General features: G+C 39.6%; 1 protein-coding gene across 3 annotated transcripts in view; it reads left to right on the top strand.

Moving 5' to 3' along the window:
- LOC115209104 (dual 3',5'-cyclic-AMP and -GMP phosphodiesterase 11) overlaps positions 1 to 19,881 on the top strand; it is a 296,047-nt gene that overhangs the window by 240,598 nt on the left and 35,568 nt on the right. For all 3 annotated transcript variants that reach the window (XM_036500862.1, XM_029777231.2, XM_036500863.1), the window contains 2 exons: positions 12,487 to 12,594; positions 17,489 to 17,598. In XM_036500862.1, the coding sequence (XP_036356755.1) occupies positions 12,487 to 12,594; positions 17,489 to 17,598 (218 nt within the window). The remainder of the gene's footprint in view (positions 1 to 12,486; positions 12,595 to 17,488; positions 17,599 to 19,881) is intronic.

Here is a 19,881-nt window from a genome sequence, read left to right as displayed (position 1 = left end):
GACATTCATGGCAGAGTATAAGTACAGAAGCGAAAAATTATGTGACATGGAATTCAACTATAAGTGGCCTGTACTCCGCATTGGAGGGTTAAAGGCATAAAGAAGAAGCTCTCACAAACGAGAATACTATAAATGAACCTGACCGCTCTCAAAAATTAAGTAAGAAAAAAGGAAAAATAGTCCAGAATCCTTGTCTGGTACCGGATTGATCCCAAAATCTAATCAGTTCATGCCAGTCATGAGGCCAAACATCCCTGAAAGTTTCATCCGAATCCATCCAGCAGTTCTTGAGATATCTGGTCCACAAACATAACTGAGAACAATACCTCCACCTTTGCTATGGCGGAGGTAAAAACGTAGCTTGCTGCTCTGAAATAATTTTCAATCATTCTTAAACGAAGATTACATTTGTGTAATTAACTTTGGTCTTAATGAAGATTATATTTTACTAAAGTACTTTTCTTATTCAAATTTATAGTTTTGTTGGGTTTTTTTTTTCGTTATGCCTCTAGAAGGATTTTCTAATTATAACGACTGCTGCACTTTTGCTTGACGAATGTTTGTGATTGTTTTATAATGAAAAGAGGCAACAATGGGGAGGGGGGGGGACCCAACAACTCTGGCCATGACATTCATTGACCACAAATTTCAAGAAATGCATACACACATCTGCATGCACATGCACTCACACACACACACACACTCTCAAAAACTCTCTCACACACACTCTTTCTCACACTCTCTTTCTCTCACACACACACTCTTTCTCTCTCTCAAACTCCCTCACACTCTCTCTCACAAGCACTCTTTCTCCCTCTGTCTCACACACGCACACTCTCTCTCTCAAACACTCTCCCTCACACACTCTTTCTTTCTCTCTCTCACATACATGCACACTCTCTCTCACACGCTCTTTCTCACACATTCTCTCTCTCTCTCACACACACACACACTCTTTCTCACACACACATGCACTCTCTCTCTCATGCATACACTCTCTCACACATACACTCTCTCTCAAACACTCTTTCTCACTATCTTTCTGTCCCTCACACACTCTGTCTCTCATACATACACACACACACACACACTCTCAAACACTCGCACAGTCTTTCTTTCTCTCTCTCACACACCCTCTCTTTCTCACTCTCTCTCTCTCTCACTCACACACGTATGTGTGTCATCATCATTGTAATAATAGTAATGATGATGATGATGATGATACAGCAGTGCCATCACCAAATGTGACTTTAAAAATTTTGGCTTCATCAGGATCTCTGATGAAGATGAGGAAACCAAAATTTCAAAGCTTCTGTTAAACATCTCTTCATAAAAATTAATAAATATTGTATATGATAACTTAGAAAATGCATTTTTGTAAAAAAAAAAAAAAAAACATTTAAAAAATATCAAATCAGGTTCTGTGTATTCCTTTATCCTTTACTTGTTCCAGTCATCAGACTGTGGCCATGCTGGAGCATTGTGCTGAAGGGTTTAATTGAATAAGTAACCCTCCCCCTCCACTAGTGTTTATTTTTTTTTAAAGTCTGGTACTTATCCTATTGATTTCTTTTTGCTGAACTTCCAAGTTATGGGGATGTAAACAAACCAACACTGGTTGTCAAGCAGTGTTTGGGGAACAAATACAAATGCAAAGACACACACACACACACACATATGATGGGCTTCTTTCAACTTGTCTCCCAAATCTACTCACAAAGCTATGATTGGCCCTCAGGCTATATAGCTGAAGGCACTTGCCCAGGTTTCTATGCTGTGGGACGGAACCCAGAACCATATAGTTGGATGAGCAAACATCTTTCTGTACAGCCACATCATCATCATCATTTAACGTCTGCTTTTCATGCTAGCATGGGTTGGACGATTTAACTGAGGTCTGGCGAACCAGATGGCTGCGCCAAGCTCCAATTTGATCTGGCAGAGCTTCTACAGCTGGATGCCCTTTCTAACGCCAACCACTACGAGAGTGTAGTGGGTGCTTTTACGTGCCACCGGCGCGAGGGCCAGTCTGGCGGCACTGGCAACGGCCACACTTGAAATGGTGCTTTTTACGTGCCACCTGCACAGGAGTCAGTCCAGTGGCACTGGTAACGACCTCGCTCGAATGTCTTGTTCATGTGCCACCAGCATAAGTGCCAGTAAGGCGACACTGGTAACGATCACACTCAAATGGTGCTTTTTACGTGTCACCGGCATGGAAACCAGACAGCTGCTGTGGCAGTGATGCCGCTCAGATGGAGCTGTTAGCACTCCACTGGCATGGGTGCCAGTCATCGAATTTGGTTCAATTTTGATTTCACTTGCCTAACAGATCTTTGCAAGCAGAGTTTAGTGCCCAATGAAGGGAGGTTGGCATGGGTGCTAGTCGTCGAATTTGGTTTGATTTCGAATATTTGGTTCGACCCTTGAATGCACTAAAACCTTTTTACTGCCCAAAATGTGTGTTGCTGAAGTTAGGGGCTAGTGGGATGTCTAATATATCTTTTCGTCTTTTATTCCATCAAATACAGTATGTTCTCCACGAAAACGTACCCATTAACATTTCAGTTTAATGTTAAATCGCTTTTATATAAAACTTGACATACAAGCAAAACATTAATACATAGAAATGTGTGTGTATGTGCATATGTACAAATATGTGTGTGTTTGCTTTTGTCTGTGTTTATGTTTAAAGTACAGTTGTTATGTTGTATCCCCGTTTTCTTTAACTTACCTTTTCAAAAACAGCTACCAAATGTATCTTGGAATAATACTAAAGTGGTTCAACCTTTAAACGCTTCAAATCTGCTCACCGTTTCTTTTTCCTTGTTCATTTTCTTTTTCACTGTTCTTAATATAAAAGTTCTGCTTGGCATTTTCTTCCGGAATATTCTGTTTTGAACAGCATTAAATATTTACTTTAAAGAATTCACGACTGATTAACAATTCATAAGATACATGTAAAACAGCGAGACCCCAAATCACAACAACGTATCCATTCTTAATATCTTCTGACAGATATTAATGTGAATATGCGGATCACTGCCTTTACATGGTGTGTGTTCATAACACATGGTTCACCTGTGTATAGGGAGTTTGAGACACTGCAGTGTTTCAGCCTTATTATGTCTCCTCAGTTAAAGCTTACTCCGATCAGAGTGATGAACCTCATAAGACCACAGTCTCTTGTTTATAAGAACCAGCTAAGAAATTATTTGCTCATGCATGCAAATGTTTGCTAAACAGTTAATAATTCATGGGGTCCCTGTAGAACAGGGAGAATCCAAACAATCATGTATCTATTTAATCTTAATACCTTCTGGCAGATTTTCAGGTGAATATGCTGACCACTGTGGTTTTTTCATCCACAGAGCACCTCCTTCCTTTCATTGATGTGTGTTCATAACACACATCTATGGAAACATCAATGTATATGGGAACTTCAGGACACTGTAGTGTTTTGGCCTTGTTAAAGCTACCATATCAGACTGATGAATCTTGAATCTCTTGTTTATAAGAATCATCGTCGTCGTCGTCATCATTTATTACCTGTTTTCCATGGGTTGGATGGTTTGATAGGTGCTAGCAAGCCAGGGAGTTGCATCAAGCCCCAGTCATCTGACTTGGCATGGTTTCTGCAACTTGATGCACTTCCTAATATCAACCACTTTACAGAGCGTACTGGGTGCTTTTTACATTGTGTCAGCACGGGTGCTCTTTACATAGCACTGACACATGTGCTTCTTATGTGGTGCCATTACGGGTCCTTCTTACATGACATCGACTCAGGTCCCTCTTACATGGCACCAGCATGGATGCTCTTCGTGTGCTACCAGCATAAGCACACAAAACATGGCACTGGCAAGAGTGCTCTTTTCTGTGGCCCTTTTTATGTAGTGCTGACACAGGTGCTTTTTACGTGGTACCAGTACCTGTAGTGTCATCGAGTGGCTTGCAAGACAAGGACATTTCAGCTGAGAGAGGGAAAAGGACCGAGAGAAATGGCCATGTGCCAGGTGACGGGTTGGAGTATGATAAAGGGTCAGAGATAATTTAGCAAATTAATTGCTGATACACGCTGACATCTGCCAAATTGATTAACTTTTTTTTTATTGCCCACAAGGGGCTACACACAGAGGGGACAAACAAGGACAGACAAACAGATTAAGTTGATTAGATCGACCCCAATGCGTAAATGGTACTTATTTAATCGACCCCGAAAGGATGAAAGGCAAAGTCGACCTCGGTGGAATTTGAACTCAGAATGTAATTGATTAACAATTTATAGGATAAATTGATTAACAGTTTATAGGATACATGCAGAACAGTGAAAAATCCAAGGAATAATATTTCTTTACATTCTTAATATGTCCCAGCTGATTCAACGGTGAATACCTGTTTGTTGTTGTTTTTGCATCAACAGAAAACACCTCTGCTCTTTAGATGATGTGTGTTCGCAACATTCAATTCATTGAAGAAAGGGAACTTTGAGACATTGTGGCAGTCAATGCCACCTTCTGCCAGTCCAATAAATCTACCAAGAGTATGAGCCCTTAGTTATAGGAAACAAGGGCATGTGGTGTGGTGGTTAAGAGTGCGGGCTACTAACCCCAAGATTCTGAGTTCAATTCCAGGCAGTGATCTGATTAATAATAATAATAATAATAATAATAATAATAATAATAGTAATAATAATAGTAATAACATCGAAAATACCTTAGGAATAAGAACTAAGAACCCAAGTTTGAAATTTTCTCAAGACACCTGATGAAGGTTGGAGGGTATATCAGCTGAAATGTTGTGTTAACAAGATGAGGACAAATATCTGTCAAATGTAAATAATGTGCTAAACAAATTATTCGCTTATGTGCATTGTTGTCTGCCAAACAGGTAACAATACATGGGGTGTAAAGAGTATTAAGAACGAGTAGATCCATTTTTGTTTGGATTCTCATTGCTCTGTTCCAGTTTTTCTCTTAATAGGTGTGGTTGTGTAGTATGGAGTTTGTTTCCCAACCACATAGTTTCAGGTTCCATTTCACAGCATGGCAAGTGTCTTCTACTATAGCTCTGGGTTGACCAAACCCTTTTGAGTTGATTTGGTAGGCGGAATCTGAAAGAAAACCATTGTATGTGTGTCTATGTGAGTTGCTGTGTTCTTGCCTGCTGCCAGTCTGATAAAGCTGCCAAGAGTATGAGCCCTTGTTTAAAGGAATCACGGGCATATGGTGTAGTGGTTAAGAGCGCGGGCTACTAACCCCAAGATTCTGAGTTCAATTCCAGGCAGTGACCTGACTAATAGTAATAGTAATAATAATAATAATAATAATAATAATAATAACAACATCGAAAAATACCTTAGGAATGAGAACCCAGGTTCTCCTATCATGTGATAGGAGTAAATGAACGTCACTGCCATGCAAGCAGTGTTCTGTGTTCCCAATCTTCCATATAAACATATCTTGTTATGGGGAAATATTACCTTGCTCATGGGTTGGATGATTTGACTGAGGACTGGCAAACCTGATGGCTACACCAGGCTCCAATCTGATCTGGCAGAGTTTCTACAGTTGGATGCCCTTCCTAATGCCAACCACTCCGAGAGTGTAGTGGGTGCTTTTACGTGCCACCGACATGAGGGCCAGTCAGGCGGTGAAGAATCAACAGATTCTACCCAACACATGTGAGCATGGAAGAGTGAACATTAAAAGGATGATAATACACACACACACACACACACATGCACACACACAGATGCACACATGCATGTACACACATGCACACACATATGCACACATGCATATGCACACACGCTTGCATGCACATACACTCATGCATAAATGCATGCACACACAGATGCACACATGCATGCACACATGCATGCACACACATGCATACACATATGCACACACACATGCATGCACACAAATGCACACACGCATGCACACACATGCATGCACACACACATGCACACATACTCATGCACACACGCATGCACTCACATTCAAGAGACTGCTATGTTAAAGACTAACACACATAAAGTAATTCTTCCCTCCCAGTTGTACTAATACACCATATGTTTACTAATAAACAACCGCCTCATTTTTAAACCTTGACACACTCGATGAATTAAATGCATTGGTCGACGGCTTGTCTGGCCTTTCACTATACATAAACATGTAGTATTCATGCCAACTGCTGTTCTGGTGTGTAAACATTCCTCGTTTTGTTTTGATGTGATTTCTGGCGCCATCACAGTACAGCTTCACCAAAAACTGAAAAGAGAAACGGCTTCTGTCCATTCGTCAGTTATTTTATTGTTCATTTGAGTGTAGTAATAAAACTGACAAAGTTATATATAGTTGTTTTATTACTCTTTTACTTGTTTCAGTCATTTGACTGCGGCCATGCTGGAGCACCACCTTTAGTCGATCGAGCAAATTGACCCCAGGACTTATTCTTTGTAAGCCTAGTGCTTATTCTATCGGTCTCTTTTGCTGAACCACTAAATTACGGGGATGTAAACACACCATCATTTGTCAAGCGATGTGGATGGAGAGGGGTGGCAAATACAGGTACACAAACATATACACACACATATATATATATACATATACATATATATGACAGGCTTCTTTCAGTCTCTGTCTACCAAATCCACTCATAAGGCTTTAGTCTGTCCGAGACTATAGTAGAAGACATTTACCCAAGGTGCCACGCAGTGGGACTGAACCCAGAACCATGTGGTTGGTAAGCAAGCTACTTACCACACAGCCACTCCCGCACATTTGTTTTTAAATAATAATAATAATCATTATTTCAAATTTTTACCTCAAGCGCAGTTTGAGGGAGGTGGGTATGTGTCGATTACATCAATCCCAATGTTTAACTGGTTTTATTGACCCTGAAAGGATGAAAGGTAAAGTCAACCTCAGCAGAATTTGAACTCAGAATGTAGTGATGGGTGAAATACCACTAGGCATTTCGTCCAGCATGCTAACGATTCTGCCAGCTTTCCACCTTCACATAGTAGTAGTAGTAGTAGTAGTAATAATAATAATAATAATGGTTTCAAATTTTGCCTCAAGGGTAGCCAATTTTGTGGGGAGGTGATGAGTTGATTACATTGACCCCTGTATTTTACTGGTACTTAATTTATCAAGTGTGAAAGGATGCATGGCAAAGTTAACCTTGGTGGCATTTAATTGCAGAATATAGTGGCAGATGAAATATCGCTAAGCATTTCATCCAGTGCGCTAATGATTCTGTCTGTTTGCCACCTTCAGTAGTAGTAGTAGTAGTAGTAGTAGTAGTAATAATAGTAATGATAATAATAATAATAATAATAATAATCCTTTCTACTAAAGGCACAAGGCCTGAAATTTTGGGGTGGGGATTAGTCAATTACACCATCCCCAGAGTTTCACTGGTACTTCAAATATCAACCCTGAAAGGATAAAGGGCAAAGTTGACCTTGGTAAAATTTGAACTCAGAATGTGAAGATGGACAGAATGCTGCTAAGCATTTTTTCCCATGTGCTAACAATTCAGCCAACTCACCACCAAGAAGAAGTACAACAACAACAACAATAATAATAATAATAATAATAATAATAATAATAATAATCATTTCTATTATAGGCCCCAGGCCTGAAATTTGCGAGGAGTGGGTTAAGTCGATCACATTGACCCCAATGTGTAATTGGTACTTATTTAACCAACCCTGAAAGGATGATAGGCAAAGTTGACCTTGGGGTAATAGTGGCAGACGAAATACCATAAAGCTTTTCGCTCAGCATGCTAACAGTTCTGCCAGCTTGCCCCTTGGTGATAGTAATAACAAACTACGACAACAACAATAATAATAATGTTTTCTATCAGGCACAAGGCCTGAAATTTTGGGTGAGGGAATTAATCAATTATGTCAATCCCAGTATGCAACTGGTACTTAATTTATTGATTCTGAAAGAATGAGAGGCAAAGTTGACCTTGGTGGAATTTGAACTCAGAACGTAGCGATGGGCGAAATACTGCTAAGCATTTCGCCTGGCTTGCTAACAATTCTGCCAGCCTGCCATTTTGTACAACAACAATAATAATCATTCCTACTCTAGGCACAAGGACCGAAATTTTGGGGGGAGGGGGGCAGTCAATTGAATTGACCCCAATACGCAACTGGTACTTAATTTATCGACCCCGAAAGGATGCAAAAGCAAAGTCAACCTTAGCAGAATTTGAACTCAGAACATTAGCCTCGCGTGCTAACATTTCTGCCAGCTTGGTGCCTTGTAAAACAACAATAATAATCGTTCCTACTCTAGGCACGAGGCCTGAAATTTTGGGGGAGGGGAGGGGGCCGTCAATTGGATCGACCCCAGTACGCAACTGGTACTTAATTTATTGACCCCGAAAGGATGAAAAGCAAAGTCAACCTTAGCAGAATTTGAACTCAGAACATTAGCCTCGTGTGCTAACATTTCTGCCAGCTTGCTGCCTTGTACAACAACAATAATAATTGTTCCTACTCCAAGCACAAGGACCGAAATTTTGGAGGAGGGAGGCAGTCGATTAGATTGACCCCAGTACGCAACTGGTACTTAATTTATCGACCCCGAAAATATTAAGAAGCAAAGTCGACCGCAGCGGAATTTGAACTCAGAACGTAGCGATAGATGACATACCGCTAAGTATTTCGCCTGGCATGCTAACATTTCTGCCAGCTCGCCGCCTTGTACATCAACAACAATAATAATAATAGTAATATACTTAACTCTGAAAATACCTTCAGCATCCTGTGGCAACTTTCCTTATTTTATATAATTAAGAATTTATATAAATATATATTTTTTTTTTTTTTGGCATATTGGCACGAATATAAATTAGCTGTTTACTTCCTGCTCCCCCCCCCCCCCCCGCCACACTTGTACAGTCTGTTGCACCACTTACATTCTAATTACCTCCTCTTACCTATTTCACTGCAGCAGTTTGTAAAATTGTAAAATGTTTTTCAGTTTTCATGACTGGATTTCTCTTAATACCCTTTGTTTGTTTGGCAAGCGAAATGATATGAAATGCTTTGTAATGACTTCAACACTAGAAAGTTCACTGCTCTAAGTGTGGTTAAGAAGCTTGCTTTGCAACCGTGTGGTTTGGGTTCAATCCTATTGTGCAGCTTGTGGGGCAAGCATCTTCTGCTATAGCCCCCGGCTAACTGGTGTCTTGTGTGTGAATTTGGGAGACAGAAAGTGTGTGGAAGCACCGTCTGTCTCTCTAGTTCTCTCTCACTGTATTCTTTCTCTGTTTTACTTGTTTCAGTCATTTTCACTGTGGCCATGCTGGAGCACTGCCTTTAGTCGAAAAATCGACCTCAGGACTTATTCTTTGTAAACTTAGTACTTATTCTATCGGTCACTTTTGCCAAACCGCTAATTTACAGAGACATAAACACACCAACGTTGGTTGTCAAGTGATGATGGAGGGACAAACACAGACACACAAATAAATACGTACACGCACACACACACATATATATATGATGGGCTTCTTTCAGTTTCTGTCTACCAAATCCACTCAACGCTTCGGTCAGCCCAAAGCTGTAGTAGCAGACACTTGCTCAAGGTGCCATGCAATGAGACTGAACCCGGAGCCATGTGGTTGGGAAGCAAGCTTCTTACCACACACACATATCATCATTATTTAACGTTTGTTGTCCATACTGGCATGGGCTGGATGGTTTGACCAGAGCTGGTCAGCTGATGGGCTGCAGCAGACTCCAGTCAGATTTGGCTTGGTTTCTATGGCTGAATGCCCTTCCTAATGCCAAACACTCTGAGAGCTTAATATATGTGTGTATCATCACCATCCTTTAGTATCTACTTTCCAAGCTGGTATGGGTTGGATGTTTTGACTGAGAACTGGCAAACTGGGAGGCTGCACCAGTCTCCAAACCAGTCTGGCAATGTTTCTACAGCTGGATGCCTTTCCTAATGCCAATCACTCCAAGAGTGTAGTGGGTGCATTTTATGTGCCACTGGAACAGGAGCCATTCAGGTGGTACTGGAATTGGCCATACCCAAATGATGCTCTTTATGTGCCAGTCAGGCGGCACTGGCATCAACCATGCCCATATGGTGCTTTTTATGTACCACCAGCACCAAACATAATAATAAGTTATTCGACAATTCTTTATTATTTTCAAAATAAATTGAAGCTAGGTTATATATGTTTTGGCTTGTTACATATATTTATGTATGTGTATAGATAGATAGATAGATAGATAGATAGATAGATAGATAGATAGATAGATAGATAGATAGACAGATAGATAGATAGATAGATAGATAGATAAACAGACAGACAGATACCTACATACATACATTTTTTTTTTTATTTATGCGCCCTTTTCAAGCCTAGCCAGGCCCATGGGCCTGGTTTCTATGGCGTATGTGTTCCCCCAGCTAGACAGGACTTCAGTCCATTGCAGCATTACTCAAGAAACAGGGCGAAAGAGTACAACAGGAGTTGCCACCACCCCTTGCCAGAGCCTCCTGGAGCTTTTAGGTGTTTTCGTTCAATAAACACACACAACGCCTGGTCTGGGAATCGAAACCACGATCCTCCGACCATGAGTCCGCTGCTTAACCGCTGGGCCATTGCACCTCCGCATACATACATACACACAAGAGGCTTCCACACAGTTTCTATGTCTACCAAACTCACACAAAAGGCATTTGTTAGTCCTGGTCTGCAGTAGAAGATTCTTGCCCCACATGCCTTAGTGTCAACAGAAATATGGTATGGAAGGGGTTAAACACAACCATAAAATACTTTTATCTCATGAATACATATATAGGCGTAGGAGTGGCTGTGTGTTAAGTAGCTTGGTTCTGGGTTCAGTCCCACTGCGTGGCACCTTGAACAAGTGTCTTCTACTATAGCCGCGGGCCTACTAAATCATTATGAGTGGATTTGGTAGACGGAAACTGAAAGAAGCCTGTTGTATATATGTATATATATGTGTGTGTGTGTGTTTGCATGTCTGCGTTTATCCCCCCAACATTGCTTGACAACTGATGCTGGTGTGTTTACATTCCCGTAACTTAGCGGTTCAGCAAAAGAGACTGATAGAATAAGTACTAGGCTTACAAATAATAATTCCTGGGGTCGATTTGCTTGACTAAAGGCGGTGCTCCAGCATGGCCACAGTTACATGACTGAAACAGGTAAAAGAGAAAAGAGTAAGAGTAGATAAATGAATAAATTATTTGGCTCGTTTAGACATCAAATGGGTTCTAATGTTACCAGTGAAATGTGAGGTTTTTTTTTCTTTTTTCTATTTGTTACTTTGTAAATGCAGGTGAGTGTCTACTGCTTTACTTTGTGGTACTCAAAGGCAGTTCAGTGGGTTCAAGTAGAAGAATGGTCAAAGGTGTTCTAATCATGACCATTCCATATTTTATGTCCGGGAATATAGATCTTTTATCTTTTACTTGTTTCAGTCATTAGACTGCAGACATGCTGGGGTTGGTAAATCTAGCAGACAACAGAGGATTTGGGAGCACTATTTAGTTTTGCTATGGGCAAGGCAACCTCAACAGTGCTGGTGCCAGGAAAAATACACCCAGAATACTTGAAAGTAGGTACTGTTGGAAACGGCATCTAGTTGTAGAAATGAAGCCAAGAGTGAGACAGTTCAGATCCTTTTGAACCTTCTAAACCATATCAGCATGGACAGTGGATGTAAAATGGTGATGATTGATATATATATATCAGAAAGAAGCACACTCTAAAAAATACAGGAGTAATTATTACAACTAAATTTTATATAGACTTACCCAAGGTTTCACCCCCACAAAGCCAAACCTTGTAGGTGCAAAACCTTGGATAGCTCTATATAAAATTTTGTTATGTATATATATATATATATGCAAGATGATATATATATATATACACACACATATGTGACCGCGTGCATATTGTTGGCAATTTTCTTTCTCCATCGTCCCTTCCTTGGACTTTTCCTTTTTTCTATATTTCTGATGAAGAGCTCTGTTCGAAATGTTAAGTCCTCTTTCTTTCTTTCCTTTCCTGAGCATCCAATAACATTATTCTTGTTCAATATTTTTGCGTTTTTGTGTTTTCTCTTTGTTCATGTTTGGATTAACTATATATATATATATATATATATATATATGATGATGATGATGATGATATATATATATATTTTCAGATTATAAATATATGTATATATTCTGATTATAAATATCATCTTATGTGTATAAAAATATATAATGCTATTGGATATAAAAAATTGTTGCTCTTAATATTTATGGTTGTTCACGAGTACAGGTGAATCCTTCCTTGCCCCCCACACACCAAAAAGCAATATCAATCACTACAGTAGATATTTCCTTTGGCAAGTTTTGTATAAATCTAGTAAACATGATATCTTGTATGAAAATATTTATATAATTTATCTTTCTTCAGGTTCTCTGTCGATGGCTGCTCAGTGTGAAAAAGAACTACAGAAATGTGACCTACCACAACTGGAGGCATGCTTTTAATGTAACCCAAACTATGTTTTGCATGATAAAAGTAAGTCTTAAAATTTTCATGTGTTTTCTCACCGAAATTAACATTCATCATAATCATATAATGTTTGCTTTTCATGCTGGCATCGGTTGGACAGTTTGGCAGGAGCTGGCAAGCTTGAGAGCTCATCAGGTTCCAGTTGTCTGTTTTTGGTATAGTTTCTGCGGTTGGACGTCCTTCCTGATGCCAACCACTTTACACTGTGTATTGGGTGCTTTTTATGTGGCACCAGCATGGAAGCTTTTTGTGTGACGCCAGCAGAGGTCCTTAAACTGAGAGATACTCTCATGCAAGAGAACTGTAATAGCGGCAGTAGTAGTAGTATTGGTAGGGGGCATGTGCTGTTACTGCATATCTCTGAATCCACCATTTGTTGGTGATTCCCTACTCCTGGTGGATGATGCCTTTGCACCTCTCAGGCACCAACTCTCTGATCCATGGTTCGGTTTGGGTAGTCATTGCTCGTGAGGGCTTTACGAGGTTGGAGAACAAATCCTACCTTTACAGCTTTTACATGCTTTTTATGACACTCAGAAGAAACGTTGGGTCTGTTCTTTGACGTACTGATACGCACAGAGCACAAAAGAACTGTGAGCTGTACTAATTACTCAGACTAATTACTCATGCATGCATGTATGTAGGTATGTATGTATGTGTGTGTGTATGTATGTATGTATGTATGTATGTATGTATGTATGTATATACGTATGTATGTATGTAGAAATAATACATTTCTAAATCTCTCAGAGAGATTTATGCAGTTGTGATATGATAATGTAGTTGCATGCTGCCAACTTCATGTGACAGTCCCATGAAGGGAATAATACTACTGCTATTTAGCCCTAGGAAGCAGCACTGCTTCCTGTCGGCCTTGACACATTTCCTGTGTCCTTATGTTTACAAGGGGGAGATAAGCACCCCTAACGCAGCTAAACCAGCATCCAGAGACTAGTTTCTGAATTTTACTCGTCTTCAGTCTGGAGTAGCATGACTTGCTAGTTGGAGATGTCCATATATATATATATATATATATATATATATATGAAGAGGCTCTTTCAGTTTTTGTCTACTGAATTCACTCACAAGGCTTTTGTTGGCCCAGGGTTATAGCAGAAGCTACTTGCCAAAGTACCACACAGAAGTGCTGAGCCTGGAGCCATGTAGCTGGGTAGCAAACGTATTGTCAATATTATTACACAGCCACACCTGCACCGAAAAAATGTGTTCTCATGCTGAGAATCTCTATAAAAGTACATAAAGCTATTGAATATATTATAAGACGTCATTGCTATTGATATTTATGGTCATTCAAAGGCGGCGGTCTCGAAGAATCTTACTTTCATTGCTGACGTAAGAATATTGGGAATATATTGGCGGCAGCTGCTATCACAGTTCACTGGTAGAAATGACAAAATATTAACTGTAAATTAACTTATTTTTCTTTTTTCTGTTTGATGAAGATAACTTTATGTTCATTTATGGTGATGCTGACATATTGTAATAACTTAGAAAAAATAGTAATCTGTCAGACTAACAAAGACAGCAGCTGTGTGGGTCTTTGCTATAAGAGAGTAAATAAATATTAAAATGTTGACACATATCATTCTTGTGACAGAGAATTGAGAAAAAAAACATTTATACGAATGCAGATTTAGGTAAGTTTTTAACCAAACATTATGAGCTGATATCAAAATGACAGCTGACACACAGATAGATAGGTAGGTAGGTAGGTAGGTAGGTAGATAGGCACATCGATAGATAGGTAGGTAGATAGATAGATAGGTAGGTAGGTAGGTAGGTAGGTAGGCAGGCAGGCAGGCAGGCAGATAGATAGGTAGGTAGATAGATAGATAGGTAGACAGACAGGTAGATAGATAGGTAGACAGGTAGATAGATAGGTAGACAGGTAGATAGATAGGTAGACAGATAGATAGATAGGTAGACAGACAGACAGATAGATAGATAGATGGATAGGTCATCATCATCATTGTTCGACCGTGGTCAAGACAATGGAATTTACCATGCTACACCAGACTTCACGGTCCATCATGGCATTACAGAGGTCCTGTTGCTGGATGCCTGTATCCCTGGAGATTACATCAGGGTAGGAGAGTGTGCGCCCTCTGGTATTGTGAGTAGATGGCTTCCAGAGGAGAAGAGTAGAAATTACCTCTTTTTCAGCTCTACAACAATGTCCAGCAAACTGGACTCTCCTACCTTTCACAAGATGGATAGGTAGGTAGGCAGATAGGCAGGCAGGCATTTCGGAGATGACTTGCTTAGCAGTCAGTATATATCATTATTGTTTAACATCTGTTTTCCATGCTGGCATGTGTTGGACAACAGTTTGGGAAGAGCTGACCAGACTCCAAATTGTCTGTTGTGGTATGGTTTCTATTGCAAGATGCCCTTCCTAATGTCAAGCATTTTAGAGAATGTTCCACCACCATGGGTATGTTTACACAACGCCAGTGTGAGTGCATTTTACATGGTGCCATCACTCAATGCATTTTACGTGGCACCGGCACCTGTAAAGGACAAGCCTGATATTCCAGACCTATCTCCCTGCATAAGTTGTTTGTTTGTTTCTTCTTGAGCCATGCCCGGCTCATAAGGGCTGATTTCCCGGTTTCCCTGGCGTATAGGTTCCCCACCTGGATTGGACACCGGTCCATTGCAGGTGAGCAGCAAGATGCAGGAGGAAAGAGTGACAGAAAGTTGTGGCGAAAGAGTCAGAAGTTCACCATTACCTTCTGCCGGAGCTGTGTGGAGCTTAGGTGTTTCACTCATAAACACACACATCGCCCGATCTGAGATTCGAACCCGCGATCCCTCGACCATGAGTCCACTACTCTAACCACTAGGCCATGTGCCTCCACACTTATTAGTATATATTTTTTTCTTTTTGGTTCTAGCCATGACCAACCTATCATATTAATTTCCTAGGCATAGTAAACTTTGGATCAAATTTCCCAATGTATCTTTTTTCCAAACCACTGCTGCCTGTATTGAAGAATGTTTAGCTGTTATTTCTTGCATATCAAACAACTACATAGAGATACACTGCTGTTTGAAATTCCATTTACTTTTATCTTCATCAAAGATGTTCAGTTCCACATCATCATCATCATCATTTAATGTCCGCTTTCCATGCTGGCATGGGTTGGACGATTTGACTGAGGTCTGGCGAACCAGATTTTTGCACCAGGCTCCAGTCTGATCTGGCAATGTTTCTACAGCTGGATGCCCTTCCTAATGCCAACCACTCCGAGAGTGTAGTGGGTACTTTTATGTGCCACCGGCACGAGGGCCAGTCAGCCGGTACTGGCAATGGCCATGCTCAAATGGTGTTTTTTACGTGCCACCTGCACAGGAGCCAGTCCAGCAGCACTAGCAATGACCTCGCTTGAATGCTTTTATTCATGTGCCACCAGCACAAGTGCCAGTAAGGTGACACTGGTAACGATCACACTCGATGGTGCTTTTTATGTACCGTTGGCACTGAAGCCAGTTAACTGCTCTGAGAACGATCACGCTTGGATGGTGCTCGGATGGTACGCACGAAAGCTTTGTCTATCCAAAGGCACAATGGCTGTGTAGTCAGAAGTTTGCTTTCCAACCACATGGTTCTCGGTTCAGTTCCACTGCATGGCACCTTGGACAAGTGCCTTCTACTATAGCCTTGGTCTCACCAAAGCCTTATAACTGGATTTAGTAGACAGAAACTGAAATAAGCCCATCAAATGTGTGTGTATGTGTGTGTGTCTTTGTGTCTGTGTTTGTGTTCTACCACCATCACTTGATAACCATTGTTGGTTTGTTTACATCCCTGTAACATAGCAGTTCGGAAGGCCTTAGAAAAACAGTTCTTTACCCATTTTTAGCAGATAAAGATATGACTAACACACTGTTATTCATATCTTTATCTGTTTAGTGTCCCATTATTAAAAACAGATTATTTCATTAACCTTTCAGTATTTAAACCAGCCATACACAGCTCAGCTATTGGATCTGTTTTATGGTTTTAACTGGCTGATCCTGCCTCTCACACTCAACAACAATGTTATTCAAAAAATAAACAATTAGGCGCAGGAGTGGCTGTGTGGTAAGTAGCTTGCTAACCAACCACATGGTTCCGGGTTCAGTCCCACTGCGTGGCATCTTGGGCAAGTGTCTTCTGCTATAACCCCGGGCCGACCAATGCCTTGTGAGTGGATTTGGTAGACGGAAACTGAAAGAAGCCTGTCGTATATATGTATATATATATATATATATATATGTATGTGTTTGTGTGTCTGTGTTTGTCCCTCTAGCATTGCTTGACAACTGATGTTGGTGTGTTTACATCCCCGTCACTTAGCGGTTCGGCAAAAGAGCCCGATAGAATAAGTACTGGGCTTACAAAGAATAAGTCCCGGGGTCGATTTGCTCAACTAAAGGCAGTGCTCCAGCATGGCCACAGTCAAATGACTGAAACAAGTAAAAGAGTAAAAGAGTAATTAAATCATGCAGGCTTAATCCAAACAATATTCATACAATATCCGTTACATTTGACAGAGTAATGTGAACGCTAAGGGGTTAATCATATTGTTTTATATCCATCCCACCATAATAGCTAACGCAGACAGAAAAGCAGCTAGGCAGTCGCATATCATTGTAGCAGAGATACTTTAAAGTAGGATGCACTTCCTTCTACTGAACAATCAATTGTGAAATAGCAGAAGCCCATATTTATTTCCAACATTGGAGAACAATAAGGTAACGCAGTGTAATGTCTCCTGCCTGGAGGCAATGGACAGGAAAATCATTATTTCATTAAAGTATAAAGTAATTATAAGAAAACAATCCTTTTTATATGTGATGTTCAGTGACAGTTTTTTTCTGTTTTTGTGTTTAGACAGGTGAAATGGGCAACATTCTTACTCCCTCTGAACAAATTGCTTTAATTGTAGCCACACTGTGTCACGACTTGGATCACCGAGGACAGAACAATCAGTTCCAGATCAAGTGAGTCTCATGTTTATTCCATTACTACGCTTTCTCTCTCTAAATATGTGATCGTATTTATACAAACAGACAGCTAAGTGTGGACTACTTGCATCTATGTGTATATGTGAGTGTGTGTGTGTGTATATCTTTATATCTAGGTATATATTTGTAGTGTATATGTCTATGTATGAGTGTGTGTGTGTGTAATATATATTATATATATATATCTATATATATATATATACTAGCAGTATCGCCCGACGTTGCTCGGGTTTGTAAGGGAAATAACTATATAAGCATTTTTAGAGAGTTATAGCCAAAAAATAGCAAAAAAATACATTAAAAATGGGAAAAAAAATGATGGTAAATTTTTTTAAAATTCGTTGACTCATCGTAGACATTTTTAGAGAGTTACTTCCCTTATATAATATCGAAAAAAATGCATTAAAATGGAAAAAAATTATGGTAAATTTTTTTTAAATCGTAGACTCATCGTAGACACACGCTAATACCCAGAAGGGCTCGATATGAATCATGACTATAAGATATCCGGTTTTGGTTAAACTGCACCGCAAAATGTGGGAGTAGTTAGGAATCTAAATCGTAGGAGACAGACACACAACCTCTCTTTTATATATAAAGATATATATATTTAATCATAACAAAAGTAAATGGAAATTAATAGAAATTTTCATTTCCAGTGGCCTAACGTGTAAAAATTTAGTCCAAAGACTATGTATTACTCATAAAATACAGTGTACATTTAAACACATAAGTAATCCACTTGTGGGGTTCAATACGCTAGAAAGAACAGTTAGGTTCTATAACCACAAAATTAGGGATAAAATTTGACAGGAAAGAAATGAAAAAAATTATAACATTTTACTATCTAGTTTCCTGGACCAATTGGTTTCTGATTTTAGTTTAGTAAGTAAATAACTTTTATTCGCGAGGTGAAATCATTTTCAACAGGGACACCTTAGATTTAAATATATAAACATGAGGTGATCAACTATGTGCCTCTTGTTTATACATCCTAGCATGTATAAACAAGAGGCACATGGGAAATGTCTTGCAGGCCGCACCGAATGGAAATCTGGAGAAGGCACTGCAGACCGCAGGTTGCCGACGCCTGGTGTAATGGTAAACTCTTCATCCGAAGATTAAATATTATTAATGATTTCTTCAGCTGCAATGAGTCTAGGCATTGCTCATTTATAAGACAAAGTGCTGGGTTCATCACACATTTATTTTATTGCAAAATTTTTTTTTTTTTCCCAATCTAAAACAGAAGTAAAAAAAAAGCCATGGGGGACATCATTAACCCTTTAGTGTTCGCATTATTCTGCCAAAATTAATGCTTTTTTATATACATTGTTTTGAACTAATCATGCATTATCTTGTAGTTATGAGATTTTGATGAGGTAGCTGTTAATTTTTAAAACAATATTGTAGGGTTGGTGTGAGAGATCAGATAGGGCTAGTTTGAACATAAAACAGGCAGAATACTTTTGGCCGGATATGGCGGGTTTAAATGCTAAAGGGTTAACAATGAGTCATAAACACAAGTGACCCCTTGTCTAATTTTAGTATGTTAGCTTCTTTTTCTATATATGCTATTCATTACCATTTCAGTGTGAATCTGTCAGAGGTGACATTGAAGCTCTTCTCACTATAGTGGGAACACGGCTTAGCAGGGTTAAAGCACTGCCCTTGTATGCTTCACTGACAGAATTGTCCTCTCTTTGTGGAGGTACTTGTTTGAACCACATTAGACAGGGTCACTTAAAAAGTGTCTTCATCACAAACTCAACCCCGTCTTGTATGAGTTTTAAGTTACAAACTGTTCCCCAGTGACACTTGTTTAAACTCTTAAACAGTAAACTCGATATCTTACAGAAACAATGCTTGCATGTTCTACCTGCCAACAAGAATTCATTAATCAACATCAACTTACAGTAACGACATCTGTGTATATTAATAGGAAAAAAACAAAAAAAAAAAAGAAACAAAGGCATGAAAGAAATCTAATTATTTTGATACTTCACTCTGAGTTTATGAGCCATCATCATCATTCATCATTGTTCGACTGTGGTCGAGACTTTCATAGTCTTTTCAAATGGCTAATAATGTGTGCGCGCGCCACTACTACACACATTGGAAAGCATTGTACAACCAAGTACTAAAGAAGATCTTTCCTCCTCCATGAAACAAAGCTGTTCCCGCTGGACGTCAACCCAGTATTTCTAAGCTACGGACCCAGTGATTTATTGTAAGGTTATCTCCCTAGATAGATTGCCT

This window comes from Octopus sinensis, linkage group LG3, assembly GCF_006345805.1.
Source record: "Octopus sinensis linkage group LG3, ASM634580v1, whole genome shotgun sequence".
Classification (NCBI taxonomy): domain Eukaryota; kingdom Metazoa; phylum Mollusca; class Cephalopoda; order Octopoda; family Octopodidae; genus Octopus; species Octopus sinensis.
This window is presented reverse-complemented; position numbering and strand designations above follow the sequence as displayed.